The sequence below is a fragment of the Plectropomus leopardus genome, chromosome 16 (genome assembly GCF_026936395.1).
Source record: "Plectropomus leopardus strain MGB_pleo_1.0 chromosome 16, ASM2693639v1, whole genome shotgun sequence".
NCBI lineage: Eukaryota > Metazoa > Chordata > Actinopteri > Perciformes > Serranidae > Plectropomus > Plectropomus leopardus.
This window is the reverse complement of record NC_142191.1, coordinates 1,488,037-1,500,999: the sequence shown is the minus strand read 5'-3', so window position 1 is coordinate 1,500,999 and position 12,963 is coordinate 1,488,037. Positions and strand designations below refer to the sequence as shown.

Genomic DNA, 12,963 nt, shown 5'->3' with positions numbered 1-12,963 from the left:
GCCCCGCCCATGCTAACAGCGGCTAGCTGAGCTGACAGAAACAGCAGCGGGCTGTCAGACGGTCTGTCCGCTCCCGAGTCACTCACACCGGGAATTTATTTCATTTATTTATTTAGAGAAAAAACAAACCGATGTAGTACCGTCGGCACGCGGTCCTTCTGTATCTCCAGTAGGTGTCGTTTTCTTACACAGCTGAGGTTAGTTTTATGAGTGTTTCTGTTGCTAACGGCTAACCAGCAGAGACCAGCTTTGACGTCTCTGCGGTCTCATGGAGGATCTGCTCACTTATTAAAGAGGATCTACCGGTGCGCGAGGACAGGTGGGAAAAAACACTTTTTTTATTTGTAGTTTTAATCCACCGTGTCCACCTCCAGCGCGTGCACAGCAGATGTGAGGTGACGTTACACCAACAGGTGAACTTTGACCCACTGAGTTACATCTGTGATCTTATCACACATACGTGAAGTATTACTCATGACTCACGGTGGACAGAGTATTCAGAGCTTTACTCCAGTAAAAGCTGTAATACTACTGTGTAATAATACTGTAATAATCCTGCAATTAATCTCAACCTTAAGTTAAAGTGCAAAAGTATGAGCATCAAAATATACTTAAAGTACCTAAAGTGAAAATACTCATTATGCAGAACGACCCATTTCAGAATAATATATCTTGTATTGTTGATTTATAATTATTAATACAATTATTTGATCATTGTTTTCAACTTTTGAAACTTGAGCAAACTGGCTTGGTTTCTCAAAAAAATAAAAAAAAGAAAGAAGGCAATGAATATACGAGGAAGAAATTAGCCCTCAAAAATAGCAAGAAATTAGTAACAAAAAAAAATTCTACAAGAAAATTACCTAAAATTAGCACAATAAAAGAAAAGTAAAAGAACAAAAACAGGAAATCACTGGAAGAGGTGATCGAATAAAATGAAGATAATAATAATAATAGTATATTTTCTATCACCTAATTTTAAATATATACTTATAATAATTCTAAATATAGTTTTCTTGTTTTTTTTACCTAATTATTTATTAATTTGGTGATTTTTTAAATGGTAAATATCAGGTCATTTTCTCTTTGTTTTTCATTTAAGAAAAATTACAAATAAATCTACCTTGTATCTTGTTTTTCAATTGAAAAAAGAAATTTCTGAGACATTTCTTGTCAAATTACTAATAGTTTTTTTTCCAGTATCTTTGAAAGAAATAAAGTCAGTGTGCTCCTGTTTAAAAGGTCCAAATGCTTGTGAAAAACATCTGAATGCAGCATGTTGATCCAGGTTTTAAAAGGTTAATTTTGCAGCAGGTAAAGGTGGAGTTCATTTCAATAGTTCTGTGTACTCCTTTAGTCATTTAACCTATAAGAATATATCATAATAAACTGTTTGCAAATGTACATTATTGATATAAAATATGAATATACAAAGTAAAGTTTTAAAATAATTCTAGTGGAGTCAAAACTCTAATATTTTCCTCTGAAATGTAGTTGAGTAGAAGTAGAAAGTAGCATAAAATGGAAATACTGAAGAAAAGTACCTCAAATTTGTACCTAAGTGCAGTACTTGAGTAAGTGTATTTAGTTACATTTCACCAGTTTCCGAGTCATTTTTGCATGTTCTGTCCGTGTGTGGCGTTGTCGTTCCTCAAACACGGAGCTGTTAATGAAGCAGTTAATTATTTATTTCACTGAAGATAACTGAAGATAAAAGCATACACGAGTATTATTCATCAACATTAAACTGTAATTTCCCCAAAATCAACAGAAATCAGCGATAATTCAAAGGAAAAGATCAATTTGATAATGTTCAACCAAAGTGTTAAAAATATTGTTACATTCATCTGCTGACGTTTAAAATTAACCACCTGAAACCAGTTTCAGCAGTTTGACTTTGCAACTTTGCAGAAGTAGTCTGTGTGTGTGTGTGTGTGTGTGTGTGTGTGTGTGTGTGTGTGTGTGTGTGTGTTTTGTCACGTCATGTTATCATGACTGTCACTCAGAGGTTAATGATGTATTTTAAAGCCAAACTTGAGTAAAAGTACAGATTTCTGACCAGAAAAAATGACTTCACTTAAATATCAGAAGTCATTTTATTATAGTAAATGTAATAGTATATATATATATATATATATATATATATATATATATATATATATATATTTATATTAAAGTATTGAAAACACTGGAGGAAAAACAAGGTCTTTTTCATCAATTTGAGGATTTAAATTCTTTCATTCATCCATATTTTGTAACTAAGTAACTAAGATCCTGAAGAGAAAAGTAATGGAGTAAAAGTGAAAGTTGGCAGAAATGTAAAATCTCAGTTAAAGTCCATATGTAAGTATAATTACTTCATTAAAACTCTGCTTTTACATTAATAGGCCACTGTCATAGTTTCCTGTTAGTCCTCACACCTGTCGGCTGTTCATCTCTAAATGTTTGTGTGCTCTGTAGAAACCAAATAAATAAAGCTGTTTTGTGTAACTGAGTATCGTGGCCATCGTCGATAACAGCATATTGCGAAACCCGACTTCCTGTCCAGAGTGTTTAATCAAATAAGTGTTTTTTTGATTTGACAGACCAGAGGAGGTACACGCTCTTCGCCATGGGGAACGCCTGCAGTAACCACCTGGGGATCCCTCCAGCGAAGGGCCCGAACGCTGTGGGATGCACCGACTTCATGATGGACCGCACCGCCAAGGTAAGAGGACATGTGGACGCTGTCCTCCGTCCTCTGTCCGGATGTGCTTTTATTTATGCAGGCAGAGAAGTATTTGTTGTGCTTTGCTTTGAAATGACAGTGTAACAGAAGCTTTTTTACCCCGAAAGAAAATAAATAATGTGATAAATAAGAAAGATAAGTTGGAAATGGTACATAATGACCTCTTTAAGGGCTGGGTAAAAATAATCAGTTCATCCGGGTCACATTGATCTTAATTTGAACTATTTGAAATCATAAAATATGAAATCGTAGACGTTTGAAGCCCCATTAATCTCTCCGGTATTAAAGTGCTTCGGCTCTAAATGATCAAAGATCAAAACGTTGATAAACGCCGAGATTTCTGGTTCTTTATCTGTAAATTTATCCTGAGTGTGTATGTCGGTGCGTATACGTCAGGCCTTTTTTATGTATTTTACATGTTTGAAATAAAGACATCAATCTACCAAAACTGGTATTTAAACATAAGTATCGCTCATATAATTGACTTAATTTGTCGTCACGAACATATTAAGTACCAAAAACATCGGGCAGCACGAGCAGTTTGCTCATCCACAAATACAAAACACGGAGCAGTGCATGTTAAATAATGTTTATAATAACGTTAATGAGTAACGAGAGCGGCTCCAGAATAACGGCAGGCGCTCGACGCTGGACGGAGGCTCTCTGAAACTTTTTAGGGCAGAGGTGAAAATTGGCCAAATGTAGTTTTCGGGCAGCAGAAGTGTGCGTACCTCTCCACATTTCCAGATTCGTGAAGTTTAAGGCGAGTTATATTTCAGACTTTTAAAGTGTTTTTTGCTACTCGTGATTAAATTTAAGACCACTTTTACAATAACTAAAAACTGAAGGAAAAAAAACATGAACTGACACAAAAAAACAGCAATAAGGGACACTTCACCACCCAAACCTTTATTTCTAACACAAAGCATGATAGATGTCAGATAATCTACCTTATATGTTTAAAAAAAAATAAAGCCTTTATTCTTCTATCATGATCTGCATGACGCCGATGGAAGAGGCGTCCGGTAAATTATTTAAAAAATCGATATCTCCAATTATTTTGAGATTTTACAATACAACTTTATTCAAAATATCCTGCTTCCTATTTCTTAGATTTTTTAAGAGTTTTGAAATATCGATTAAAGACATTTTTAAGGCTTTATTTTTAGATGAATGAATTCAGTATCTTTAGGGCGTTTTTAGGATCTGCGGGAACACTGACGTTTGAAATTGTGGCAGATTTCAAATCACTTGTTGTCTGAGAGCCACACACTAACTATGAAATATGATGTAAACATTTAAAATTCATTGTAAAAATGTTCTGTCCCGTTCACAGGGCAGCTTCTTCCGGCTTTACTATCCGTGTCAAGAGACGGAGAAGGCGGAAAAACCAGACTGGATCCCGTGCAGAGAGTACTTTAACGGGCTGGCCGACTTCATGAAAATCAACCGCAGTCTCAGTGAACGGATTTTCAACTATCTCTTTGGTAATTTGCCTCATATCAATAATACGCAGAACGTTCCTGGACCGTACCAGGGTTTTTTTGTGCATGTTTTTTGACGACTGTAACACATTAATTTGCTACTGAAAATGTTTCCAAGTGTTTTAGTTTTTCTTTTACAGTTTTAACTCCTTCCATGCAGACGCTGGTTCCCCCTCATTCTTTTTTTGTGTTTAAATCGCCTTAATAATGATTATCACAGTGATTTTATTAATAAATATATATATGTCAACATATGATGAGGATTTTAAATTTAAGCACTCTTGTATTTAAAGCACTTTTAGCTGCATTTTATGTATGAGACGTGCTTTACACATTATTATTATTATTATTATCAATAATTATAATTTGTATTTTTGTTCATGTTGCACATCAATCTGTACTTTCAAATATTTTACCAAGCCAAATAAAAGTGAAAGCAGAAACGGTGCCCACTACAATCATAAATGGCCAAACTTCTGCACGTTAATGTTCACGCTCACTCAACCAACATTTGCCTGAAAGGTGAAAAATCTGCGACATGACGCCGAGTTTTGGGAAAATAAAGTCTGATAACTTTTCATAAAGTGTCTGAAAATGAAGAAAAACACAGGTATGCAGCTTTAGAGTGTTTTTTGATTTGTTCGTTGCAGGGTCCTTTAAGATTCCTGCCTACCTGGATGCTCCATTTAAATCAAATGAAAAATGTCCCGTCGTTATCTTCTCTCACGGCCTCGGAGCTTTCAGGTAAACACAGTCGGTTTTCACACGATACGAATGTCAGGTTCTGCTCACCTATAAACTAACACGAACGCTGTTATTTACATCCCGTGTTGTTTCCCAGGACTTTGTATTCAGCTATTTGTGCAGAATTGGCCTCTCAGGGCTTCATTGTGGCGTCCGTGGAACACAGGTACAATATATTTTAATTTAATTCATTAATATTTTAATTTCTTAATCTTTATATGGATGCATGCATTTATTTCTCTAAAACAGGACACCTCTTACAGTACACACACCAGGGTTGAAGGACAGTTTCACCCACAAAATGATCATTTCTTTGTATCAGTTACTCGCTGCTTTTTACATCGAAGTCGTGAAGAAATCTTTTTTTCTTGCGGGGTAAATGAAACATTACTTAAATGCCATTAAGCAAATGTTTAGTCAAAACTGAAATACAGCAAGTTCCCAACAACTTTTTTGCTTATTAAAAGCTGAAATTAAAAAAATGACTAAAAATAGCTCCCCAAGGTTTTACGAGTAAAAGCTCCTCCCATGCTGACACTTCATTTGCACTTTTTAATTAATGATTTTTATTGGCGATCGTTAAAATAAAACACCAATACAGATTTATTGGAAAAATGCCAAATATGGGCCCCGATAATCTGTCGACTCTTCACTGTGGAGGCAGTTCAACGTCAAAGTGAGTAATTAATATACAAAAGATTATTCTGTTGGTGAAATAATCATTTATATATTAATTATATAGCTCATGTATGTAGGTTTGTATATACATCATGTCTGTATTTTCTTATTTTTATTGCCCGATTATTTAATTCCATGTACAGACACACACACACATATGTAAATTTTGGCTTTTCTCTTTGTTTTTCTATTCTCTTCATGTCGTTTTACGTATTCGCTCTGTGAGTGTGGAGAGAAACACAGTTTCTATTCCTGTATGTCCAACAAACGTCAGAATTGCCAGTAAAGCTGACTTTGACTTGGACTGAAACGAACACGGATAAGTTGTCTGCGTTAAACTGACGACATGCGCACTGAGCGTTTGAAACGAAGGCCGCGTGAGTCGGAGGAAATTGGAGCCGAGCGTTGGCCAAGCAGACAAAAACAGAGGGCGGTCTCCTCTGCACGCGGCCGTCTGTTTATCTGTGGAGTAGAAGTGGAAAGGGTGTGCAGACAATAGCAGAACCGACCAGCTCATCACATTTCCTTTCAGTATAGAGACAAGGGGACCGTATGGAGATGAACATAATGGACGCGTCAGTCCGTCACTCGTGCGGGTTACAGTGGGATTCCACTGAATTTAAGCAGCAGGTTAAAGGCTGCAGCCACAGAAAAGGACGCGCTGCTGTTGTGACCCAGTTCACAGCTGCGTGCGTGAACGGTCAGAGGTCAAACCGGCTGCTCAGCTGCGGGCGCTTTAGTCACAGTTAGTTTGTTTAGTCTGTTACCGCAAACAGACACACAGAACTTAAATTCTCTGTTAAAAAAAGTCACGTTTAATGAAGCAAAAAGACATTCAGGTCTGAACGAGCAGAGCAACGAGCGGATGTGCAGATCACATAAGATTTATCAGATTATTGATCTGTAACCTCTTTGAACAGGAAGTTTGTTAAGCCTGATATAAAACCCAATATTTCCTGCTCTCTTAAAGTTGTATTCACCCCCACGGCTGAAACTGCTGAGTCTGCTTTTAGTGACCATTTTCTTCATTTTCCAGTGAATCATTCAGCCTGTGAAATGTTTGTAAGATTTGACTGACCTTCACTGCTTTAGGAGACTTTGAAAAGACTCTTTACAGACCAAAGTGAGACCGCCTCTGACAACCTAAAGACCGTAGATACGTTTCCATTAACCCTCAAACTGCACACATTGAAACTGCTCATATAAAATACGCCTGATGGAAACGTGTCAATTTTGAAAAAAATCCCATTTTTGGTGAAAATGTTTTTAAGCTCACACGAGGTGTTATTTCAGACGATTTGAAAAAGACGTATTTGCAATGGAAGCACTTTTTTGGCTTTTCTAGGACATATGATGATATGGCTATGTGGCCGCTCCCACGTATAAGGGGCTCGCCTTTCCATCACTGCTGCTGATAAGTTATGAAGGATGAGAAATAACTTCTGAAATCTCTGAGTTTTACTTTAAGGGACCACTCTGGTAAAGCTCATGATTGAACTGACATCAGGAGCGTGTCTGTGACAGTGAAATTGTTTAAAAAGCTGTTAAAAAGCTGACGTAACAGTCAAACACTAAATCCTTACTGTGTAAAACAGCAGCTGGGAGCTAGAAAATAAACAATATAAGACAATATTATTTTGCCTTTTTTTGTGGCTTATTATCATTTTGAAGCTCTGAGTATTTCTTTGTGTCCGCAGAGACGAGTCAGCCTCAGCCACGTATTATTTTCGTGAGAAGACAGAGTCAGAGAAGGCAAAAGACAACACGCCTAAAACGTCCACCTCAGCCGAAGACGACCTGGTGAGAGAGTGGATGTACTACAGAAGTCTGCGGCACGGAGAGAGCGAATTCCCCCTCCGAAACAAACAGGTATCAACCGGCATTAAGTTTACTGCTGGAGCAGGAATCCAGGTCTGTCAACACGATGATGGCGGCGTGAATGAGGCGTGAATGAGACGTGAATGAGGCGTGAATGAGGCGTGAATGAGACGTGAATGAGGCGTGAATGAGACGTGAATGAGACGTGAATGAGACGTGAATGAGGCGTGAATGAGACGTGAATGAGACGGCAGTCTCAGGTGGAGACTGAACTCCTCTGCAGGTTTGGCTGATGACACAACGTGAACTTTCCTCTCAGAGACGATCTGCTGCGTGTTTAAATCAAACACACCCTCCTTTCTTCACGCTGATCTCTCATGTGATAAGTCTGTCATTTGAACTTTAACCCATTAACCTCTGCTGTCCTCGTCATTTTTAAACATTACTCGACTTTTGATATTGTATTTTCAAAGCTTAAATTTATGTTGAATTACAGCAAAATGTAGCAGGTGTTTTTTCCTCGATCACTTGTTTAAATCTTTGTGTCGTTCCAGGTGAAACAGAGAGCAGACGAATGTATTCTGGCTCTGAATAAACTCACTGAAATCAACTCAGGACTTCCAGTGCAAAACGTTCTGCAAACACAGTTTGACTGGACGACGTTGGAGGTAACCCGATTTTTCCACGAGTTTCTTTTGAAATTGATAATAATAACAATGTTATTTATATAGCACCTTTAAAAAAAGAGTTTACGAAGTGATTTAAAAAAACGAGGCAAACAGCAAGAAGGAGGCAACATAACTGTAAGAGCCAAACAATAAAGCCGAACTGAGGCCCAAGAATTAAACACGAGAGAAACAATTACAAAACGAATAAATAACAATAACCCTTATCAATACCAGCAAATACAAATCAAATATCAGCAGTAAACACAGAAATAATGGTTCTGAGAATTGAGTTAAACAAAACCAATAATTATCGGCCCGATAATGGGACTTAAGACGTCATACCAATATTACGATAATGACTTTTTTAGCCGATAAACAGAACCGATAATAAAAAGCATAAACTGGGTTGATTCATCCAGTGTTGCCATGGTTTCGCTCCTCCAGTCCCACACACGCTGCATTATGCTGCGTCAAACTGCTGCATATGTCATCACAACAGGTCATCAGTCAGCAGCAGGGTTTAACCCTTTGTTTTTCTTTCTTTTTTAACTCTTTCCCCACCACTGACCAGATTTTCCATCAATCGGTGTTTTCTCTGGAGTGTAGGGGACACTGTTACGGATGTTACGCAATAAAACAACATTTCAACGTCCAAAAACAAACGAGCGAGACGATCTAAGGTCCCAGGGGGACGGAGGAGAGGACAACTAACGTGCCGACTTTATTGCTATTTAGCAGCTTTTCGGAGCCTCTCAGCGGCATTGTTTTAAAAACGCAACAGGAGAAACACTTAGCGACTTTTTTAGATCATCAGTGAACGAGGAGGAAATATACCGTCCAGGGCGGCTCTTATAGGAGATACAGGAGGTCGCCTAGAGCGCCACACGCTGGAGGGGCAGAGCTGGGCGCGTTCAAAGAAACCCGGTACACCGGTGACTCCGCCGGTATCAGAATGTCTCAGACAGCATTATTTTTATACAATTCAAGTTGACATAAGAAGATGAGGGGAAAAAAACCCAAAATATAAAATGTTGGTCTTGAAAATGATTTTCTTTTACAGCTTTTTGTCTGAATTGTTGTTTTTTTTAATGAAAATGCACAAATTAAATTCATCTGTACTTTCAGACCCTCAGGAAATGCAAAACGAACACAAAGAAGTTATCGCTTATCTGTGTCTTATCGGACACGAGAAGCTGTTGGTTTATCAGTATCGGCTGAAATAATCATTATCGTGCATCACTGATAGTTGTGTTCAATTTCACTTCGAGTTGCATTAAAAAAAGTCTAACTTGCCTTAAAATGTAGGAACTAACAAAGTAGAGTAATGTAATCTGATTACTCATCTTCTCGTCTCTGAGCAGAACTCCATGGATCTGTGCAGGATCGCAGCGGTGGGTCATTCCTTCGGGGGAGCAACGGTGATCGAAGCTCTGTGCAAAGAGGTTAAATTCAAGTATGTGGATTTACAGTAATAATCCCGCCCTCTTTTATTATTGTACGGCCTTGTTACAGAGAGGACGGATGAAACATATGAAACATGGCAATTATGTTTTTACATGATGCAGTTAAGAGCCATTAACCCTCAAATTGCACAAATTGTAAAAATGTAAAAAAAAAAAAAAAAAAAAAAGTAAAATAGCCCAAATGGAAACACAAAGAATAAATCGCTGTATTTCAGGGGGGTGTTTCGCAGCGTTTAATGCAGCCATTGTGCGACCAAATCGTCGTTTTGCTGCTGCAAAATAACGTACAAATGTTTCACACCGTTTGCAAAAAATGCAACACAAACATTTTCTAGTGATTGGGCGACATGTCACTGCCGGCCGGACCACCTGCAGGCTGTGGTTTTCTGAAGTCTGTCGCTCAACAGTTTCATTAGAAATCCCAAATCCTCGTCTCCGGTTTCTCAGCGGTTCAGTTGTTTGCTGATGATGCTGGGTTTTGTCTCTTGTCTCCCTGGAAACCGTCTTTCCGATCAGGTGTGGCGTAGCGCTGGACGCCTGGATGTTCCCTTTAGATGACGAGATCTTTCCGCGGGTGAAGCAGCCGATCTTCTTCATCAACTCGGAGAAGTTCCAGTGGGCGGGAAACATCAGCCGCATGAAGAAGCTGGAGTCAGCGGTCATCCAGAGGAAGATGATCACCATCAAGTACAGCAGACCAACTCTATTTGGGTTAAATGTACTTTGTTGTTTCGTCTCGTTGATTCTGACTCTTGTCGACGTTTTCCTTCGTCAGAGGCACGGTGCACCAGAGTTTCCCGGACTTCACCTTCCTGACCGGCAACTGGATCGGTAAACTGATGAAGCTGAAGGGAGAGATCGACCCCGAAATCGCCATGAACCTCTGCAACAAAGCAACACTAGCCTTTCTGCAACGCCATCTTGGTAAGGCCACACCCACACTTATACATTTTCAGTTTAAAACGTGTTTTAAAACTAAAATGATCTCCGTACACACGAGCGTTTGAGCACCGTTTCAGAAATAATCTCCGCACATCCAAACACAGCTGAGAGTGCATCTCACATGGTGCATCGGGCGTTCACGTGTCGATGGAAACACGAGGCAATTTAAGAGCGAGACCAGAAATTTCTTTGCTCAATGAGAAGCGATAACTATAAAGGCTGCACGCCGCGTCAGTTTTTTTCATCCAAATTATAGCACATCGAAACATAAATAAAAAAACCACCTTACATTGTGTCAGTTACGTTTGCAAACTAACAAAATCATCTCAGTTTTTCAGTAATGGCAAAATAATATTGTCTCGTCTTGTTTTCTCGTTCCCGGTTGTTGTTTTACTTTGTCAGATATGACAGTAAGAATGAAGTTTGACTCTCAGCTTTAAACCGAAGGACTTTTCACAGTTTCACTGTCACAGACGCTTTTCCAATGTCCGAATAAACTCGTGATTTTGAGATAGAGCACTCACTCTAAAACTCAGTCAGAAGTTATTCAGCGTCTTTTAGTTCACATAAATTTCTAGCGCTGCACTAGCCGTCATTATTTCCAGTCCGTAGGCGTGTTATGGAGCCATGATGGGAAGGTGGGCCCCTTATACGTGGGAGCGGCCACACATGAGGGATTTCTGGCAGCTGATAGTCCACAATCTCACGGAGGAACAGTGGATTTAAAATGAATTTTTATCTTTTTTTAAATTGACGTGTTTCCACAAGGGGTCTTTTATATTCAGTCTGCGGACGTAGCCTGATAAAGTTCTCTCGAAGCTCGGGTCAGTTCTGGTATCTCACAGGTTTATCAGAAGTTTGTTAAAGCCAAAATGCATCTTTTGAAATGTTTTGTTTTGCAGGTCTGGATAAGACCTTTAATCAGTGGGACCGTCTGATCGATGGCGAGGATGACAACCTCATTCAAGGAACTAACATTACTGTGCTCCAGTCCGCCATCTGAGCCGCCTGGCGCCGCAGGACGTCCTCGGGACTGCCGGGACTGCCGGGCCGGCGGCTGAACGACTCTGTGGGATTCAGAGGAACGCTCCCAAAATGTCAAGCCAGGCCTTAGCGGGCATTTCAACCAGACCGAGGAGCAGGGACAGATAGAAAAGCTCGTCTCTACCTCATCAGCGGGGAAGATCTGTCTCTGTGGACGGATCAGAAACACTCGCTCGGTGTACCAGTGTTTGTTTCACGAGGCCTGAATGTCGCCGGAATCTTTTCACTGTTACCTGCAGTTTCTCAGAGAAATGCTTTTAATCCTTTTCCTCTTTGAGCGTACAGAAACAGAGATCACATGAACACCGTCTGTCTCTTTGGACACACGAGCTTCAGCGCAGACACAACGATTGCAGTGTGATTATAGAGGACGACCTAGAACGAGAGCCGAATCTGGAGACGGGCGTTATTAAATTACGCTGACTCGTACGATGAACTGTTAATCAAGAAAAGAAAGCAGATATATCCATCCTGATTCTACAGAGGGCAGCTACACCAGCAAATCAGCACTCAAGCTCACAAACACTAACTGATTATTTAACTCTCGGAGGCGACGTTTGATTCTGTCAAAAACACGGAGAGAGGGCGAAAAAATGAGCAAGAAATTAGTTTGAAATTACAAGAAAATTACCTGAAAATGAGCCCAAAAAACATCAAGACAGTACTAAAAAAGTACTAAAATCTTCCTTGTAAAACATAATTTAAAATATTTAAATGAGAATTGTAAATAAAGTTGGTTACTTTCCCCCGTTTTATCTAAAAAAATATCTAATAATAAGCCCCAGCTAATTTTCTGATCATTTCTGTGTAAACTTTGACTAATTTTTTTTTTTTTTTTGGGGGGGGGGTGTTTCAGGACATTGCTTGCCAACATGCTCCTGTTTGTTTTTTTAAGAAACTGATCTATTTTCTCATGTTTCAGAGGTTTGGGGTTAAAGGGTTAAAGACGTGCCTTCACTCAGTCCCGTTGATCCGGTCAGTGACGTGAACAGCCGTCGACTTTTATACACAAATATCTGCCGAACACAAACCCAATAAAGCTGCTTTGTATACAAATACAATTTTGGATTTAAGTGGTTTGAATTTCCAGGTTTGCAGACTAATTTTGAGCTTTGAAAGCTAAAAATAAAGCTCTGGAGGAACATGCTTCTTTAAACTCCCGAGGTCCACAACTAACAAGTATTTACAACATGATTCTTACACATTTAAAAAATATGTTTGTTTTTTTATGACTCGGAGGCAAATTTTACAGACCATATATTATCTGACATGACCACTGAGTCTGAATCAGCAGTTTTTCAATATTATAAATATATATATATATATATATATATGTAGTATATATATTTTAAAGATTTTTTTTGCAATTTTTATTCTTTAAAGATGTTTGGTGA

General features: G+C 38.8%; 1 protein-coding gene across 2 annotated transcripts; it reads left to right on the top strand.

The window, feature by feature from the left end:
* The first annotated feature begins 6 nt into the window (after positions 1-6).
* Positions 7-12,630, top strand: pla2g7 (phospholipase A2, group VII (platelet-activating factor acetylhydrolase, plasma)). Of its 2 annotated transcripts, none has more exons than XM_042503860.2 (11): positions 7-319; positions 2,586-2,707; positions 4,065-4,215; positions 4,863-4,956; positions 5,054-5,122; positions 7,332-7,503; positions 8,007-8,120; positions 9,482-9,573; positions 10,100-10,270; positions 10,359-10,507; positions 11,428-12,630. In XM_042503860.2, exons 2-11 carry the CDS (start codon positions 2,612-2,614, stop codon positions 11,526-11,528), a joined length of 1,209 nt encoding a protein of 402 aa, XP_042359794.2. In that variant the 5' UTR covers positions 7-319; positions 2,586-2,611; the 3' UTR covers positions 11,529-12,630. The 2 variants fall into 2 exon arrangements, with proteins under 2 accessions (XP_042359794.2, XP_087945406.1); XM_088089280.1 differs by having other exon boundaries at positions 15-169.
* The last annotated feature ends 333 nt before the right edge of the window (positions 12,631-12,963 follow it).

Excerpts from the sequence above, each read along its gene's own strand:
- pla2g7 (XM_042503860.2), top strand. The coding sequence starts at position 2,612 with ATGGGGAACGCCTGCAGTAACCACCTGGGGATCCCTCCAGCGAAGGGC. Across the intron at positions 4,216-4,862 it reads GATTTTCAACTATCTCTTTG|GGTCCTTTAAGATTCCTGCC; the intron begins GTAATTTGCCTC and ends TGTTCGTTGCAG. Across the intron at positions 10,508-11,427 it reads CTTTCTGCAACGCCATCTTG|GTCTGGATAAGACCTTTAAT; the intron begins GTAAGGCCACAC and ends TTTGTTTTGCAG.